This window comes from Peromyscus californicus, unplaced genomic scaffold (genome assembly GCF_007827085.1).
Source record: "Peromyscus californicus insignis strain IS unplaced genomic scaffold, ASM782708v3 Scaffold_3__1_contigs__length_106647218, whole genome shotgun sequence".
NCBI classification, from domain to species: Eukaryota; Metazoa; Chordata; class Mammalia; order Rodentia; family Cricetidae; genus Peromyscus; species Peromyscus californicus.
The window spans coordinates 95,744,063-95,764,026 of NW_026294551.1; the positions used below are offsets into that span (position 1 = coordinate 95,744,063).

The window sequence follows — 19,964 nt, forward strand, 5'->3', positions numbered from 1 at the left end:
TCCAGTCTTAATGGCTTAAAAATCTAGAGAATAGGGGCTGGAGAGATGGCTCAGCTGTGAAGAGTACTCACTGCTCTTCTAGAGGGCCCAGGTTCAGTTACCAGCACCCACGTGGTGGCTCAAAGTCATCCATAACCCCCGTGACAGAGGATCTGATGTGTCCTTCTCACCTCCACACATGTAGTACACATAACATATACACGCAGGCTAAACATTCATACAAATAAAATACAAATAAATGTTAAAAATTTAAGTTAGCCCCAATTAGAAAATACAGTTTGGGATGACTACAGATAACAATGAGGTTATAAATCCCGGAAAGAAAGAGATAGGAAAGTGGAAGCCCAGGTCCTGCACATAAATTGTTCTCTCATCTAATTCTGACTCTCGAAACTGCATCTTAATTGCACGTGAGTGGTGGACTCCAAGGAGCCCAGTTAAGACTATCTGAATTCAGATAAGTAAACTGTTCCCTGAGACAAAAACTTAGTAATCTTCAAAGAGATACAGTGAAGTTCAGGTTTTCTAAGTGTCACAATGTTGAACAATCCAATGTTGCTAGGTTTACAGAGAAATGGAAAACACAACCACACACAAAAGAAATGCAATTCTTGTAGATGAACTCAAGACTACTGAGAGTCTGGGGTAAGAGGGCAGGGACTGTTAATCCATGCGGCTAGAACACATGTGACAGTGAGGGCATGAACCATGAGAGGACAGTAATACAGTGTAATTACTAACAGGTATATACTGCAATATTTCTTCATGGAAAGTGAAGTGACTCAACACGAATTCCAAACCAACAAACACGGCCTAAGGATGGAGTCCTAGTGTAGGTTCAGCTGTTAACCTGAGAGAATCCAGAGTTATCTGGGGGACTTTTCCTGAGGGATTTACCAGATCAGACTGGCAAATGGCCTGTGGTCTTTAAGGCTGATTGATCTGGGAGGGTCCAGGCCACTGTGGGCAGTGCCATCCCTGGGCAGGTGGGCCTGGACTGTATAAAAAAAAGATAGCTAAATATGAGCCTGGGAGTGAGCCAGTGAGCAATGTCCGTCTATGGTTTCTGTTCCAGATTCCTGCCTTGAGTTCCTGCCATGACTTCCCTTAATGATGGATTATGACCTGGAAGTGTAAGGTGAAATAAACCCTTTCCTCCCCAAGCTGCTTTTGGTCATGGTGTTTACCACCAAGTCAGAATGGAAACCAGAACAGGTAGGAATCTGTAACTCCTGGAGCTACAACTAAACTATGGTCTGGGTGTCTAGCTACCACTAACTCCCAGAGCACCACTGGGGAGTCTAATGTTCTTTTCTCAACAATGGACAGAACAACAGAAAACAAGTGAACAGATTATCGGAACAGTACTGTCAACCATCTGGACCTAACTGATACTTACAGATCAGAGCATTCTGCAAAATGCAAAATAGTTAAGAATTGATCACACCCAGAATATATATTCTTTTCAAGTGCATATATCTTCACCACAGCAAGTCATATATGAGAACATAAAAACAAGCCTCAATTTATATGAAAGGACTGAAATCACACAGAGCATGTGCTCAGACTGTAGCATTAAATCAAGTATTAATAAAATATCCCAAAACCATTCAGCATGAAAAGGAGCCAGGAAACCTTGGAGAAAAGGCTCATTCCTGAGCTAGGGCAGGGAAGGTATGAAGTGAGCTTGGACCATCCTGTTGTGTTAAAGAGACCACGTCAAATAAATGAGGGGCCATGTCAAAAGGACCCACTCACCAGTTTGAAGGGGGTCACTGGCTAGATTCAAGCTTTTGAGTGTGGTAAGCACAAAGCTGGGACAGATCAGGAATGCATGAGTTCAGGTTAATGATGGTGGATAAAGTAGGAACAGGGAGGGGGCCTCTTTACAGTGGCCCCTGAATACCAATGGCAACATGCTGCAGATGGAATTCACCACTTGAACAACCATAGTCAAGATGGCTTCAGGCAAGACTCATCAACAGATGTTAACCCCAAGGAAGTCTGACAAGAAGTGGGGTAATTATGAGATCTTCCCACGATTGCCTATTAGTCTTAATGAGAAAATAATAATAGTTTGGAGAAACTGGTGATAGCTCACCCAGTCCAGATGCCTATCACATATTAAGGGCCAATCGGCATCATGTCCTCTGGACATGGCATGAGGAGAAGGACACGACAAACGTCACTCCCATTAGGCCTGGCCAGGGGGGCAGAACATGAGTCTGGTAGGGAAATTCACAAAATTCAACATCCAAGTCTTTCTGAAAAAGAGTCAGCCTGTAAGTTTTTCACATGTTAACATCATAAAAGACTAAGAAAGACAGCCAAGTGACTGTCTCAGATTTAAAAAGACTCTAGAGGATTGACCAGTAAAAGATGCAACATGTGAGCCTGGATGAGATCCTGGGCTAGAGGGAGAAAGTGCCACCAAAGATGTGACAGATCATTTGACAATCTGCAATACGGATTTAAGGCTAGAGAGAATATCCCTAAACTTCTTACATTTGATGTCTGTAAAACAACATCCTTATTTTTAGGAATGGCCTTATGAAGGGGCAAGGACCGAACTGTACCCAATAGACTTGTCAAATGGCTAAAAAATAAAATAAAAATAAATAAATAAATAAATAAACAAACAAATAAATAAATAAATAGATAAATAGATAAATAAATAAATAAAAAGAGGAAAGAAAGGGAGAAGGAACAGTGGGAGGGAGAGAAAAAAATGAATGATAAAATAAATACAGATGGTGTGGCGGCACACAGGTCTGCCACAGCAGAAGGATTGCTGCAAGGTCAAGGCCATTTTGATCTACATAGTAAGTTCTAGGCCAACCAGGGCCACACATTGAGACCCTGAGTCAACCACTATTCCCTAAAAGGTTGGGGGACGGTAAATATGAACAAAGTATAATGATAAAAATATCACAAAACATATTTCTTTCTATGTTGCTCAAAACAATTAATTAAAAAAGTAGGGGAGGTAAGGTGGCTTGGCAGGTAAAAGGATTTCCCACCCAGCCTGACAATCTGCATCTGGTCCTTGAACTGGCCTCCAATGCGTCTCATACTTGCATACAGGGGCACACACACTAAAGAAATAGAATAACAATAAAGAAAATAAATAAAATGCTAAAAGCTGGTGGATCAGGCAGGGTATATAGTGAATTTCAAGTTTGAAACTACCTCAGAATAAAAATAAAGTAATATAATGACAACAGAGGGCAAACACATGGATGAGGCAACTCAGAGAAGGGACATAGCTCCTGCAGACCGCCACCATCTACAGCTCCTGCAGACTGCCACCATCCACAGCCCTGCAGACTGCCACCATCCACAGCTCCTGCAGACTGCCACCATCCACAGCCCTGCAGACTGCCACCATCCACAGCTCCTGCAGACTGCCACCATCCACAGCCCTGCAGACTGCCACCATCCACAGCTCCTGCAGACTGCCACCATCACAGGCTGTACAACTCTTGCTGACTGCCACCATCTACAACTCTTGCAGACTGCCACCATCACAGGCTGTGGGGTCTTACCTGTCTTCTTTGATGACATCTACAAAGTGGGCATCAGTTTTCTCACGGATGTTCTTGAACCTCAGTGGGAGGAGGGCCGATTGGTCCAAGCTCACACCTGTCCACCGTCCCTTCTCCTGCAGGATCTCACACAGGGAGGTCTGACTGTTGGTGAGCTTCTCCTCTGGAGGAGGGCTCAGGAGTCCGTTCTGGGTTTTGGAGTTGGGTCCTCCAGAAGCCTGCCTCGAGACAGAGGAAGGAGCACGGAGAGTGAAGGAGTCGCCAGGAGCACACGCTGGTTCTTACCCAACCCCCAGCATGCTGGAGCCTCCACACCCAGGACTGTGAATTTATTCCCGCCCAGCATTCCACTTCTCCCCTAACCCTGCTTCGCCTGAGGCCCTGCTTTGGGACTGGGCATGTCTGGGTGTTCGGCAGCCAGATAAAAGAGGTCTTAGAACATCCAAGACGTGAAGAAGAGGAGTTTACCGGAGAAGAGGACTACAGGGAAGGTCAATGGGTTCCCTGGGGGGTTCAAGGAAGGTGCCGGGGAAGGAAATGCCCAGGCTTCTGGATGAAGGATGAATAGGACTTAGTTTGGGGAGCCTCTGGCTATGAGAAATGCCCCATCTGAGTCCCTTGCAGATACTGGCAGATGTAGAATGGCAGAGGGGGGCTCCCAAGGAGGCAGATTCCAAAGCCTTCCTAAAGCTCTTTGTTCAGGCTTTACTCTGCTTTCCACTCCAGTCCTGCCCTGGTCTCAAAGCCTTGGCTCCAGGAGCCTCCAGGCTGTTAGCTCTGCCCCAGGAGCCTCTTCCTAGGGTGCATGTCTCACCTGGAGGAGGTGTTTTGTCCCCTGGGCACCTCTGCATTCTACCGAATAAAGCCCAGCCCACAGCCCTGTAACCCCAGCCTTTTGAACTGGCTGCCCCTGAGGAATCTCATCCAGTTCTACTTTACATGGGTTGGCTCTAACTGGCCAGCCTGTTTTTGGTTGTTGTTTTATTGTTCTTCAGTGCTGGGGATCAAATCTAGGGCCTTGCACATGCAAAACACATGCTCCACCCTCCCTACTGAGCTATGTTCCCAGCCCCTCCATCATTTTATCTATCGGTCTATTCAAACCCACACCTAGAAGGTGCGGAATTCTATTACCTAAGAGGAGTTATTCTCAGAACTAAGAAGTTGACGAGACAGGAATGTCACCTTAGGTGGATGCGCCAGGAGAGGCAGTGACAGGAACAACAGCCATGAGCTTGTTACCTTGGTGCCGGCCGGAGGCTCGTCTTGACAGCCATTTTGCACAGCTCCTCCTTCTGCACCAGCTTCAGATTTGGGAGCAAATGTGATTCCACAAGAAGGGCAAGTCTGAGAGGAAACACAGGCCAGAGGAACAGATTTACAAAATACCTCCGCGACACAGGGTTCAGATATTCCAGGGGTGTCGCTGCAGCCTGGACTCACACAGAAGTGATGGAAGTGAGTAGGGGCTCACTGAGCCACACGGATTCAGGAAGACCCAAGAACGAACTGGCAGCATGAAAAGGAAAACAAACACCTACACATGAACTCAGGGCCGCACAGCCAAAGGAAATGCAAAGGCCCACTGACTTTGATGGATCATTCATACAAAGGGACGTCACTCAGCCATAACAAACCAAAGTCCTGCCACCTGCTTTCGCACACACAAACCCTTGATACACTATGCTTTTTTAAAAATTACATTTTTTTAACAATTCACATGTGTGTCTAGTACATCCTGATTACTCTCAGCCTCACTCTTTTTTATCTCCCTCCTCCTCCTCCTCCTCCTCCTTCCTACAATCTCTTCCCCATGTTCCCGCCTTTTTGCTTTGTGTTATGACCCACTGAGTTTATCTAGAACATCTGTGTGACCGTGGGTTTGGAACGGTGGGTTTATCAGTAGACAGACAATGGCTCACCCTCTTCCAGAATCTGTCAGTAAGCCAGTAAGTTCAGCACAGAGGGACAGAGACCCATGAGCCCCACCCCATCCATTACCGACTGCTGACAAGGCCAATACTGTGCTTGTCCAGTGCCAGGAACTGGACTGCAGTGAGTTCACGGTCGCAATAGCTGTGTCCTACCTAGAAAAGGACATTTTCCAGCCCTCCTCCGCATCTTTCAGCTCTCAGATTCCTTCTGCCTCATCTTCCATGATGTTCCCTGAGTTTTACGAAGGGTGTTATAATGTTTGGGCTGAGCGTTCAACCGGCCTTTATTTGTTTCCCGAATGGCCATGAGTTATGCATTTGCCGCCATCCCTCTGAGTCTGGCCCCAGGCTACCTCTGAAGCTTCTGAAGTCTGTTGTAGGACTCTATACCTGGGTGCCCTCCATCATGCTTACTGAAAAAAAAAAAAAAAAAAAAAGGCCAGGCATGGTGGTGAACACCTGTAATCCCAGAATGTGGGCAGCAGAGACAGGAGGACTGTCACAAATTCAAAGCCGGCCCAGTCTGTACAATTACATAAAGAGTTTTAGGCCAGCCCACCAGCAAACAACAATACAAATCAGATGCTGGGGGTCAGGTGAGATACACTATGTGACTCCATCTGAGAAGTCGTGAATGCCCAGGAAAGGTAGTTCTGGAGAAAGAAAACCGATTGACGGTGTTAGGAGTGAAGGGTAAACAGTGACTGCTAACAACTATTGGCTATGCTGCGTGCTTGTGTGCGCCTCTCTCAGCATGATTCCTACCGTGATGGTAACAGGAGGTAGGGCCTGTGGTCGGTGATTAAGGGGCCCATGCTCTGCCTTCATCAAAAGAATCAATTAATTGCCTTGTCATTCACTCCCGGTCAGTGAGAAAGGGCCATATATCTATGAACCAGGATCGTGTCCTCACTGGATATCAAATGTACTGACTTCCAGAATAGTGAGTGACAACTTTAAAAAAATTTTATATTTATTTTTAATTATGCTTATATGTGTTTGTGTGTGGGTATGTGCACATGTGAGCAGATGTTTGAGGAAGCCAGTTGTGAACTGTCCAACTTGGGATCTAGGAATTAAACCCAGGTACTCTGTAAGAACTCCTTTAATCCTAGCACTCGGGAGGCAGAGCCAGGTGGATCTCTGTGAGTTCGAGGCCAGCCTGGTCTACAGAGTGAGTTCCAGGACAGGCATCAAAACCACATGGAGAAAGAACTTAACCACTGAGCTACCTCTCCAGCATACAGACAAATTCTTATTGTGCATGTCATCAGTGGATGAATTTTGTTATATCGGTTAACTAGAGTAAGACAGGCTTTTTTTTTTTTAAAAGGGGGTAATGAAGATGTTCTGAAATAACATGGCGATGGTGATCCTACCTTGAAAATACACTGTACATTGAACTGTACATGATTAAAAGGTTGGCTTTATGTTATATGAATCACATCTTTTTTTTTTTTTTTTTTTTTTTTTTTTTTTGGTTTTTCGAGACAGGGTTTCTCTGTGTAGCTTTGCGCCTTTCCTGGAACTCGCTTTGGAGACCAGGCTGGCCTCGAACTCACAGAGATCCGCCTGGCTCTGCCTCCCGAGTGCTGGGATTAAAGGCGTGCGCCACCACCGCCCGGCATGAATCACATCTTAAAGTGATAAACTCGTGAGCAAACTGACCACCAAGCTCGTTCTTGAACAATTGAGAAGCTGTGGTTTACCAGCTCTCGGTGATGGGCAGATATAGCCTAAGTTTGGCTGAAAACTAGGGACATGTGTTGGCAGACCCAGAAACTCCAAGGAAAAAAAGGTAAGACTCAGTACAGGCAGGGGGAGGAGGAGAAGTCTGCCATTCCCATATCCAGGAGCTTCGGACCTCAGCTCAATTACTCACTACCTTGGTGACTCCTCACTTAAGACGAATGTGAAAACTTTTCTTGGAGAGACTTTTTTTTCTTTCAAGACAGGGTTTCTCAGTGTGGCTTTGGCTGTCCTGGATCTCTCTCTGTAGACCAGGCTGGCCTCGAACTCACAGAGATCCACCTACCTCTGCCTCCCGAGTGCTAGGATTAAAGGTGTGCACCACCATCGCCCGGCCACTTTTAAGGATTAAATCTGTACAGCCTATCACAGTTCCCAGAATTCACTATGTCCTGAAGAGTTACTACTATTGTTAACGTGACACAGCTGCCTAGGCACTGTCATTGGGACGGCAATGGCTTGTTGCCAATGAACATGATTTCTTCTCAATGAGAACTATTAAACATTGGGATCAATTATGAAGACTAGATATTATTGGGAAATTAAAAATACATAATACTTCATAGCCTAAGAGTAAGAGTATGACCCAAGTTCACATCCAAACTGAGGTCACTGATCACTGCTGCATGAAATAAAAGCATAAAGATCCTAAAGAGTTACGTAGCTTGGGAATCGGACATAATGCAGAATGAACATCCATATTCATCTGAAAGATGGAAGTACATGTGCCAAAAGCAGCTATGATGCATTAATTAGCATATCTGAACAAATATACTAGCTCACAGGTAAAGTCAGTTTATAGTCTTTATTTTTTAATTTCAACTTTGTGTGTGTATGTGCTGGGTAGGGGAGCACATAAAAGCCAGAGGACAGCTTCATGGAGTTGGCTTTCTTCTTTATTTTTTATTTTTTTTTTTTTTTTTGGTTTTTCGAGACAGGGTTTCTCTGTGTAGCTTTGCGCCTTTCCTGGGACTCACTTGGTAGCCCAGGCTGGCCTTGAACTCACAGAGATCCGCCTGGCTCTGCCTCCCGAGTGCTGGGATTAAAGGCGTGCGCCACCACTGCCCGGCTTTTCTTCTTTATTTTTAAGTGAGGTCTAGGGATCACATTCAGATTGTGTGGCAAGCACTTTTCCCGTGGAGCCAGCTCGCTAGTGCTGTGTTCACACTTTAAAACCGATGCCAACAAGACTGACCTGTTCCCATTGTTAACTTAATTCAATGACTTTCTTTGAGATGGTATCTCATGTATCTTAGGTTAGTCTTTTGGGTGGGTGGGGGGAGTTGAGACAGGGTTCTCTGTGTAGCCCTGGCTGTCCTGGAACTCTGTAGACCAGGCTGGCCTCAAGCTCAGAGAGATCTAACTGTCTCTGCCTCCCGAGTGCTGGGATTAACGGTGTGTGTCACCACATCTGGCTACAATGAAATCATTTTAAAACATCTTGTATTGACTGGGCTAAAGTTTAAACATTTGCTAATGGACAGTGTTAAGAGTCAGTACAGAACTTGCCACACCAACATGACCCTAGTCCCATGCCCTAGAGCCCATGTTTAAAAGAAAGCCAGGTATGGCCGTGAGCACCTGTAATCCCAGCACTGGGGAAGCAGCAACAGGAAGATCCCTGGTCTCCACTGGCTAGCTGATTTAGATGAATCTGGGAGCTCCAGGTTCAGTGAGACTGACTGTGTCACTGAGATGGGGAGTGGCTGAAGGAGATACCTCTAGTCTACACACATGCACACGCACACACGAACACATTATCCCATATCCAGCACAAGCCCTCAATGGAGGAATGAAGTAAAACGGCCCAAGAGATACACCTAGTTCTGGACAGAGCTGTTCAGAAGTGTGGGGGTGAGACCCTGCATTGTACTAGTGCAGTGGTTGGCTTGCTCCTCCAGGGGGCGCACTGAACATTTCACTAACCCTTGTTGACTAAGCAAGGGAAGGCCACAGCTTAGTTAGTGGGGTCAGGTTGACCTTACGGTTTGAAGGGCATTACTTTGAGTCAAACCTCTAGGTTCCAAAGATCTTGAAAACGGGAGGGTGAAACAGTAAGCAGCTATTGTCTGACAACTTTCAAACATTAAGACTGGAGAAGAACCACACGGTTCAGTGGTTAAAGCCATTGACATCGTCACCACCCTGAAACAGGAGTCCTGGTTCTACCACCTAATAGGTGGAGGCCCTCTCTAAGCCTCCTTCACAAAATGGAGTTATGTCACCTAAAATATATTACTATAAGGGCAAACAGAGGAGGCACATATAAAGTATGTCAGAATATTTCAAGAGCAGCTTTCTTTTTCTTTTCTTTTTTTTTAAAGACATGGTCTCAGGGCTGCAGAGGTGGCTCAGTGGTTAAGAGCACTTGCTACTCAATCATGAAGATCAGAGTTCAGATCCCAACACTAATGTCAGGAGGCTCACAAACACCTGTAACTCCAGTTCCAAGGGATCTGACACCCTCTTCTGGCCTCCATGGGACACCCATATAAATGTGAACATATACCAACACAGACACAGACAGACAGACAGACAGACACACACACACACACACACACACACACACACACACACACACACACACACTTAAAGTAAAATATGTATTTTTTAATACATGGTCTCATTGTGTAGCCCTGGGTGTCCTTAAACTCATCACACAGTCAAGTTCAGGTTGTCTCTGAAGTTGTAATCATCCTGCTTCTACATCCTGAGTGTTGGGATTATAGACATGTGCTACCACACAAACTTCAAAGCAGTTTCATTTTGTATGCCAGCTCTACTCCTGAGGTACTGACTTCACAAACCCTTCAGTTAGAAGGGTTTTAAGAGCACATTTTGGCTATATGGAGGGAACTGATGGATTGGTGATGTCTGCTCTGGGTGAAAGGCTGGACAAGGGGGACACAGTGGTAATGGGCAGCTCCCTGGGCAGGGACTTCTTAGCCAGGTGGTTCCAGAGGGACCCAGGCCTGCAGCAGAACGTTTCAATGAACTCTGAAAACGGGGCTCCTTGACAGTCTTCTTCTGTCTCAGCCACTTTCTTTTGGGGAGATTTTCTTAATTAAAAGTTTTAGGACAAAAGCCAAGAATGGTGGTGCACACCTTTAATCCCAGCAGTCCGGAGGCAGAGGCAGGTGGATCTCTGAGTTTGAGGCCAGCCTGGGCTACAGAGTGAGTTCCAGGACAGCCAGGGCTACACAGAAAAACCCTGTCCTGAAAAAAACAAAAAACAAACAAAAAAGTTTAGAACAAATGAAAATTTAAAAATTTCAGAAAAACCCACCCTCCCTGGGGGAGGTACTCTCCTGTCTCAACACCCTGTTCAGTCTGGAAGCTCCTTTGTGGCCTGAGGCATCTACTACACAATGGAGTGTTTCCTTCCTTCTCTACACCCCACAGCAATTTTCCTTTGACTGTTTCTCTACCTAATTTCAATCTGAATTGAAACATCTCATAACCCAGCTTTTGCTGAGCACTGACACATCTGTGGAACTTTTCCCTCTCACCAAAATGTCCATCTCTCCCCTATAGCTGCTGGCATCTCCATCATTGTCAAGAACCTCCCACCAACCCAGACAAGAGCCTTTCCTATACACCCACGGAGGCATGGCTCACTGTGGAGCAAGGCTGGTAGGCATGTTAGAGAGCATTCACCGTCATAATGACAACAGCTATGATTTAGAAGTGTTTGTGTGCTAAAGACACAGAGAGGCAGTCAGGTCTGCAGTCTTGCCATAGACGAGCTCAGGAAATCCTCTTGACCACACAGAACCTTCTGGTGCTGAGAAGTACCAAGAACACTTGCTGTGCAAGCATGGACTTCTACCCAGACCCCAGTATCTAGAGTAAAAAAGCTAAGAGTGACCAGAAGCCTGTGATCCTGGAGCTAGAGCGGGGACAGAGATTGGAGGGTTGCTGGGGATTACTGGACAGACAGCCTAGCCAAAAAAACATTGTGCACCAGGTACAACTGAGAGACCCTCAAGGTCTCAAGGGAATGAGATGGAAAGCGATGGAGCAGGACAACTAATATCCTGCCCTGACTGTCACGCATGCACACACAAGAACACACATTTGTATACATATGTATACACATGTGTACACCACACACACACAAGCTCTCGCACAAAGAAAAAGATATAAGCCTTCTGAAGACAGACGGTTTGTGGATATGGGGGTTTGACTCAAGAGTTCCTGGCCCCTGATCACCATGGGGTTTTACTCTGGCTGCCTTTCCTGTCCCAAGGAGGGCCTGTGAATAATCCCAGCACTTTGATCTGCTGGCTCCCGATCGATCACCTGAAATGACCCAAGCTGCTGTCATTGCTGTCTTGGTTCTCCTGAGCGGCTCTACTGGTACATATACAATAAAGGGAATGCTACAATCCCCTAAACAGCATACCTATGGCCAAGGAGTTTGCTGGCTGTTGCCTGGGTAACCTGAGAGTCCTTGGAAACTCACCAAGAGCACACTTCACCTTTCCCCTCCCCCTTGGTGGACATGGGCTTTGAAGGGAAAATCATAACTATTCCTCTAACACGCATGGACATGTTTTCATCTGTTTCTGGTATGTTTCAATGTATACACCATAATTCTGGTCAGAATACATGACACAGAGTTATAACGTAGGGTTGCTGTTTTTTGTTTGTTTGTTTTTACTCCAGGCTATTGCCTATTGCAAGATAAATCATTTTGAAGTCAACACCTGTCCCTTTTCCTAACTGCCACAGGAGGGAACAGGGAAGCCTCTTTGGGGGATAGAAACATCCGTGAGGTCCTGCCTGAATTTGCCTGTTTAGTCTACTGATCACTGATTAGTTAGCAATGTGTCCTGGTACTAGAAGAAGCATCCTCCGCCATGACTGCCATGTTGGACATGGCTGGCTGGTAAGCATGACTCTGTGACAACAAGCATCACTGAGTTCTCCAAGCTCTTTGTGTCTCAAGCTTTTTCTCCTCAGAAACACCCATGACACATGGACAACAAGTTCCATTTTACACAAGAGGAAGCCCAGGAGAGAAGAGAAGAGGCCCACCCACACAGAGTCACAGTCAGAAAGCCACGGAGGAGCTATGAGCCCAAGCGAAACACGAAAAGAAAACCATCTGACCTAACCACCACACACAGGTGCTCCGTGATGGGAAGAAGACATCAGGTTAACTATGTCATCTATGGTGAGGACTTTGTCACTTAAAAAAATGGACTAGGTATGAGCAGGAGCACTTTCAAAGCCGATGATTTCTGCCAAGAAAATATTAAGAGGTAAACAGAAATGAATCCTTAGAGGAAAACACAAAGCAGCAATTGCCACAGAGAAGAAAGGCTCCACCAACCTGAGAACAGGAAGCGGTACACGAACACTGGAGGCAGAACCGTGAGTAAACAACTGAAAACTCACACACAAGAGCTCAAAGCCACCTTATATAAAATCAAAGAACACTGAATTACTGAACTTTTCATTTAGTTCCTCAACCCTACAGGACTTTTGGACTTAAAAACTAAGGTTGATTAAAAAAAAAAAAAATCCAAGTGAAGGATAGATTAGCTTCAGCCGAGCCTGGAAGTCCAGGTTTATAAACCCAGAAGCACAGGCAGAGAGATCCGAGGTTCTGGGCCAGCCTGGGCTGCATGAGACCCTATCTTAAAAAGAAAGAAAAAGAAAGAGAAAAAAATCCATATAGATTAGTTTCAGGAGACCATAGGAAAGAAGAGGGTTACTATGTTATGGAAATAATATTTAGTATTTGGGGAAATTTCACTTACAAATGGCACTGCACGGCTGATAACATTCATTAAAGGATATTATGTATATCTTTCTACTTCAACTAACATACATGATTTCCTTATTACATTTTTGTTTATTTATGTTGTATGCATGTTGTGGTATGCATGTGGAAATCAGGGTAACCTGTGGGAGTCAGCTTTCTCTTTCCACCACGAGGGCCTGGGGACGGAACTTAGTTGTCAGGTTTGGTGGCAGGCACCTTTACCTGGTGAGCCTTCTCACGGGCTTCAGATTTTCTTTAAAAAATATTTTCTGACTTATAGTTGTGGGAAACAGGGTCAAATGTGTGGTCACATGCCTTTCCTCTCAGCACTTGGGAGGCTGAGGCAGGAGGATTTGAGGCTGGTTTGGGTTACATCGCAGGAGTGCCTCCCAAACACCTCTCTGGTTTCTCAGTTCTTGGGGCAGGTAGCAACAACCACTAATGCAGCTCTCTGAGGTCAGAGAGACCCTGTCTGGGTTGTCTGACTCAGAATTTCACAAGTCAACCAGACCAGAGTTCCTTTTGCCTGTCACACCTGTGTTCGTCCTGAGAATTACTGCACAAGGGAACACGTTTTGAGTGACACCCCCTTACGGTAGGCCTCCTCAGGGCACAGGGTCACAAATCTACAAGGAGTTTCCTTTCCTCGATGAAGTAACCACTGACAAAGAAAAAGCAGCTTGCTGAGGGGAAGTAAACAGATGCTGCAGAGGATTCCAGTGCAACGGAGCAGCTCGTGTTAGGGCAGATGGTATCACCGAGGCAACGAAGCAATGTCACACGCCCAAGGCACTGAGGTGCATGCAGAAACTGGCACAAAGGATGCAGACCGGACAACTGGTATTTTGCAAACTCTACTTGAGGAGGATCTTCCAGGGCTGGTGATCATCTTCACTGCCTCGGATGCAGACTCAGTGTTCTGCCTCTATGTGTAGAATCAGAGCAGTGACCCAGTGCTCCTGAGCGCTCAGGACTGGATGGTTGCTCACTTCTGTTGCTGGGGAGATGGGACTGTAAGAAGAGCTCCGTGCAGTAGCTATTCCAGCAGGTGGCCTTCCCTTTATCTTTTCAGGTTCTGTGTGCCCCAAATGTGGAATCCAAATGATCCCAATATTCTGGGATATCTCTAGTCAGAAAAAACCTGACCATGTGCCCAAACTATCCATCCAGAACCCAGAAATTATACTTCGTGAACTATCTTTCCCTCCTGAAAGGGACACAAAGATCTTCTTTTCCCCCTTTTCACAAATGTCTTGGCAGTTCAGTCAACTTGATAGATCCTTATGCCATTTCCAAGAATTCATGTTGTTTGGAAATGTGTACACGGCAATAGAATGTGCTAAGGAGTTTTTGCCCTTCAGATCAAAACAAATCTTTGCAACTAGAAGAAAATGGTCTTTTAATATGAAAGAAATCTGTCTTAGGGCATAGAATCCCTGATGCTAGAGCTGCCAGGGTGTCATGGGGGACTCAGTCATGCATGCCCAACAGGCAGATGAACACACGTCATTAAGTTTGAGTTTTGAGCTCTACTTTTCTACTTAAATAAGGTTCAGTTTGAGGCCTGGGGGAGACCACTTTCCCATATGTAAGAAGAACACTTTTGGAAAGCCACATTTTTTATCCTTCCTTACCTGTGTTAAGTCAGTTTGTAGAGTGGGAGGTCCCTTCTACTGCTGCTGAAGTACCTGTCCCTATCTCTAAGGCTGACTGTCCTGCATTTACAGGGGTCCACTACTATCCTAGGCTGTCACCCAGGCTAGTAGCCCAGTGTTCTTCCCCTTTCTCTCAGGTGACACTGGGCAACGTTGGGGAAATCTCAGGTTAGCATAATTGGGGAAGGGGTATATCTGGCAGAAGTATTAGTAGGCAAAGGTCAGAGGTGGTACTGACCGTGTGGTAACATGCAGCACAACCCAACACCCAGGATTATTTGGTCCGAACTGTTAGAACTGTAAAGAAGCTTCATTAAACTAATACAGCACATGACTACAATGACAAATGAGTACTTTCAATAAGTGTGGACACAGCAGTGACCACAAGTAATCAGATGATGGGTGCCTGGCTATTCCAGCCACATGATACAGGTAGTTTTATTTTTGTTTTTCAAGACAGGGTCTAGCTCTTTAGTTCAGGCTGGTCTCAAACTCACAGTAATCCTCTGCTTCAGCCTCCTGAGTGGTGGAATTATAGAATAAGTCACTATACCAGCCTATAAAAACTCTTAAAGTGACAGACATGCAGCTAGCTTTCACATCTGCTAATGGCTGAGGTAAGTCATACGAGCCAGCTGTTACCATATCGTCCCACTGTTTCGTTATCTGAACACTCAGAACAGCAAAGAACTGTTAGAAGTGTGTTTTTCTCTTTTTAAAAATGGAAACAGCAGATATTTAAATGTGAAAATAAGTAGAAGGGCTGAGGAATCCTCATCAGAAAAAGGCTCGCTATGTAAGCATGAGGACCTGAGTGTGGTGCCAGCACCTCTGTGAAGAAGTGGGTCTGGGGACATGCATGTTCACTCCCAGTGCTGAGGAGGCAGAGACAGGACACGGCATGACAGTCTGCTTTAACTGGTGAGCCACAGGTCCCAGTGAGAAAGAAGCCTGTTTTTAAAGTGGGGGGCAGATGGTTCTTGGGGACAACAGCAGAGGTTGTTGACCTCTGGCCTCCATACACACACACACACACACACACACACACACACACACACACACACCCCAACAGGCAACAGAAACATGCATGCAAACACACACATACACAGAGAGACACACACAGAGAGACAGAGACAGAGAGAGACAGAGAGAATGAATAAAGTAAAAGTAAAAACATAAACAGAGGGAACCAGTAGGGAAACTAAATCCAATTTGCTAAGGGAAAAATAGCTCACAAGGAGAAAAACTGCTTATGCCCAAGGCTGAGTGTGTTAATTCCTTAGTAGTTTTATTCTGACATGGCAGTCCAGAAATAGGCACTTCTAGACTACCACAGGAGATCTCTGCTCCAGTAACAAAACACCAGAATGTTCTCAGCAGTGTTCTTTTTTAAAGAGAACTACATTGCAAGATTCATCCATACCAACACAATTTAAGATAATCACAAAATTGCTGGGTGGTGGCACACGACTTTAATCCCAGCACTCAGGAGGCAGAAGCAGGCGGATCTCTGTGAGTTCAAGGCCAGTCTAGTCTACAGAGTGAGATCCAGTATAGCCAGGGCTACACAGAGAAAGAAACCCTGTTTCAAAAAACAGAAACAAAAACAAACAAAAAACAAGGAGAGAGAAAGAGAGACAGAGAGAGACAGAGAGACAGAGAGAGACAGAGACAGGCAGAGAGAGAAAGAGAGAGAGAGAGAGAAAGAGAGAGAGAGAGAGGGAGGGAGGGAGGGAGGGAAGGAAGATAATCACAAAATTATGGACTTCAAGAGACAGGAGAGTATTTAAGGTGGTTTCCAAAGTAAAATAGATTCCAGCTCTCAAAGCATGATGTAAGGAAAATTACCTTTACTGACATTATCATTATCTTTGAGAGGTCCCCAAAGACACCACAGATTGCAGGGAAAAAAAACTCAAATGAGAAATATTTTTATGCAAAACAGAGAGGAAATGGAGGTGTATAAAAATGCTAAAAATGCAAGCATATTAAAAATGCACAATGTAGCTAACTTTATACTAAACTCTTAACTTAAGAAAACTAAATTGTAAGGCATCCTGATTCATTTGCCATATGGTGTTTATTAGTTCATGTGTTTTATGGTAGAATTACTACAAAGTTGTAGAAGAGAGAAAGAGAGAAAAAAAAAACTAACCTTAAGGTTATCAAAGGTTTTGACAGTCTGTGCCAAGTCACTGACACTCCCTGGCGATGCTGTCCCCTGTCCCCTAGGGCCCGAGGACACCCGTGAGCCGTCAATGACCTCAAAGCCAGAAAGCAGGGCCTCTGCACAGCTGCAGTGGGACTCCTTGGCTCTCTGACCCGATATCAGGTATGTCTTCAAACCTATGGTGGATAAAAATTACAATCAGCACAGATGGAAACCACGGCTGGCTGAAATGCAGCTGGGTCTTGTTCCCTGTGGGTGGAGGACACGCTCCTGGAAGGTGGAAGCACGGGGCAAATGTGAGTGCCACGGTTTATGACTGCCGCCCTCTCTTTTCCCACAGCCTCAGAAACCATTTGCCTCCACGATGCACCATTTATTTCTGTAACATTTGCTCTGAAGAATGGCTGACTACATGTTTTACCTCTGGGAACTAAAATAAATGTTAACAGTTCTTCCACGAAGGCATCTTATGTCTGCTGCGTGAAGGAAGCAGAATGGACGGGGGGCCGGTTCCACGGTCCACTTGGCTTAGCTCTGATCTGTAAATACCCACCCCTGATCTCAACAGCAGGCGGGGTTCTGCATCCAGGACACTGCCCAACTGCACTGCAAAGGACGATACAGCCAGCTTTCCCTGGAGCAGTGCGGTACCTGAACTAGAGAAAAGGCTGAGCAAGCCTGAGCACAGCCTCCGGTTCCCGAGGTTGGGCACCCTGTGACAGAGGCCTGTCTCTGCTACCACAGCCCTAAAGATGCCTCTGTGCATGTATCTCTGGGATTGGTTGTTGCTTGGTATTTGGGATACCAGGTCACTTTTCATTCACCAGGTACTTTATCGAGCACTTCCTGTCTACAGCATACTATGAGGGATGCAGAGAGACAGCAGGTCACATCAGCTATGACTGGGGCCTGTGTAGACTCTCACCTGAAGAGAGAGCCCAGACGGCAGACGAGCAGGTGTGACAGTGTCGCCACCATGCAGGGTAAGGACATATGGAGTGCTCTGGGAGCATGAGAGAGGCCACCTTGACTGTCCTCTCCAAAACTGAAAGTCTGCTACTATGATGGTATTAAGAGGCAGGGTTACGAAATGGTGCTGAGGTGGCGGATGGGTCTGAGGTTCTTATAAAGGCTTTATGTAGTACTGGTAGCTTTTCCTTCGGCCCCTGAAGACAACTCCTTCCCTGAGAAGGATACAGCCCTCACCAGACAACCAAATCATCACTAATGCCTTGATTTGAGACTTACAAGCCTTCAGATTGTGAGATGTAACTTTCTCTTCTTATAAATTACTCATTCTATGGTATTCTGTTAAGGCAGCACCATCAGACTAAAACAGAAAGCCTCCTGAACAGCATGTCCTCCAGGTCAGCCCAGACATCCCCAGACGTGGGTATTTCTAGATTAGTCTGTGGGGATTCCTCCAATAAAAGAGCCTTGGCAGGTGTAGTCAACAGACAGTGCTGAGCTTAGTGTGGCTGGGACTCTGTGTGTGTGTGTGCATGCGTGTGTGTGTGTGTGTGTGTGTGTGTGTGTGTGTGTGTGTGTGTGTGTAATGTATAGCATGTAGTGTGTGTAGTGTATGTGTAATATATAGTATGTAGTGTGTGTAGTGTATGTGTGTATAGTATATAGTCTGTAGTGTGTGTGTGTGGTGTGTGTGTGTGTAGTATGTTTGGTGTGTGTGTGTAGTATGTATGGTGTATGTGTGTATAGTGTATAGTTTGTAGTGTGTGTGTGGTGTGTGTGTGTGTTGTATGTGTAGTGTGTGTGTGTGTGGTGTGTGTGTAGTATGTTTGGTGTGTGTGTAATATGTATAGTGTATGTGTGTGTAGTGTATAGTTTGTAGTGTGTGTGTGTGTGTGTGTGTGTGTGTGTGTGTGTGTGTAGCCAGGGGAGCAGCTGTCTACAGTGCACTCACCCATGGGTGTCACCAGAGTCTGCATCATGGATGCCACAGGGAAGCAAGAAGAGAGTAAGGAGGGTGGAGAAAAAGGATGGAAGGTTGGTAGTGACAGACAGCCGGCACAGGGTGAGGGTGGTGATGAAGAGAGGCCCTCAGCGTGAGGCTCAGGCCCCAGCACCTCGCAGCTGGAGGACTTCCTCATCTTGTTTTCTCATCTGTGGGGTAAGGCTTAGGAGAGGATCACCCCGCGAGGCAGAGGTGATACTCCAAATGTCCACAGAGTTCAGAGCAGAGTATGCCTGCCAACGGCAGCTGTCAGTACCAACGAAGTGTTGGAGCTGCTCACTCTCGGGCGCCTCTTGCATGCTCCTCCACACAGGAAAGCAGGTTCAGAACTGCTCCAAATCTGTCTCTAATGCCGATCTTCCTTGGGGAGCTCAGCATGACCAGTTTGTAGAGACAATAGTGCTCTTTCACAGAGACCGAATCTACACAGGCATCCTAAACAAGGGAGTCTGGCAGATAATGTAAGTATATTTTTATCTATGCTTGAACATGGAGAACTCAATTTAAAGAGAATCCTACTGCCCACACTAAAGGAACCCAGCATGAAACAGAAAGGTAGGTTTAGCTGTCCAGTAAGATCCACTGTGAGAAAAGTTAATGGCTTGAGCCTAGTGGAAGTCCTAGGCCCGCGTGTTACTGACTTAGTGGGTAGCCACACTCACAGACCCTGGCTTCTGATATGACTAGAACAGCTCACCCAGGCTAAAAGGCCCAGATAAGGCAGACAAAGTATTTATTTTGTTAAATGTGCACATACAGGAAAATAACTAGTATTATTTCCTGAAAGCTTTCTTGGTAATTCATTTTTTTACCTCAGCAACACTGCTATCTTTTATCAGCTTCATTTTACAGGGCTGCAGAGAGAGGAGGTGCTTCCTAATGCATTCCCACACAGTGAAAGAACTTGTATACAGTACTTCACATGGCTCCCTCCCTTCCACACTGGGGACAGCAACCTGGACCCAGTGCATGCTAGCCAAGTGCTCTAACATGAGCCATTCCCATTTATAATACTTAAAATTTATTTTATTAGCATACATTAATCACACACAGTGGGTTTCATTATGACACTTTCATACACACACACACACACACTGTACTCGGGTCATATTCACCACCATTAACCTCTCCAGTTCAGCTCCCATTCTTGCTGATTGCCTTTATCT

General features: G+C 45.6%; 1 protein-coding gene across 2 annotated transcripts in view; it reads right to left on the reverse strand.

Moving 5' to 3' along the window:
- The window catches only part of Adcy9 (adenylate cyclase 9), a 133,095-nt gene that overhangs the window by 26,391 nt on the left and 86,740 nt on the right, over positions 1 to 19,964 (reverse strand). Inside the window, exons 3-5 of one of the 2 annotated variants that reach the window (XM_052759249.1) lie at positions 16,812 to 17,002; positions 4,788 to 4,892; positions 3,546 to 3,763 (exon numbers count right to left, since the gene is read on the reverse strand). In XM_052759249.1, coding sequence (XP_052615209.1) covers positions 3,546 to 3,763; positions 4,788 to 4,892; positions 16,812 to 17,002 — 514 coding nt within the window. Of the gene's footprint in view, positions 1 to 3,545; positions 3,764 to 4,730; positions 4,893 to 16,811; positions 17,003 to 19,964 lie in introns of both variants that reach the window. The other variant, XM_052759248.1, reaches the window with a different exon arrangement.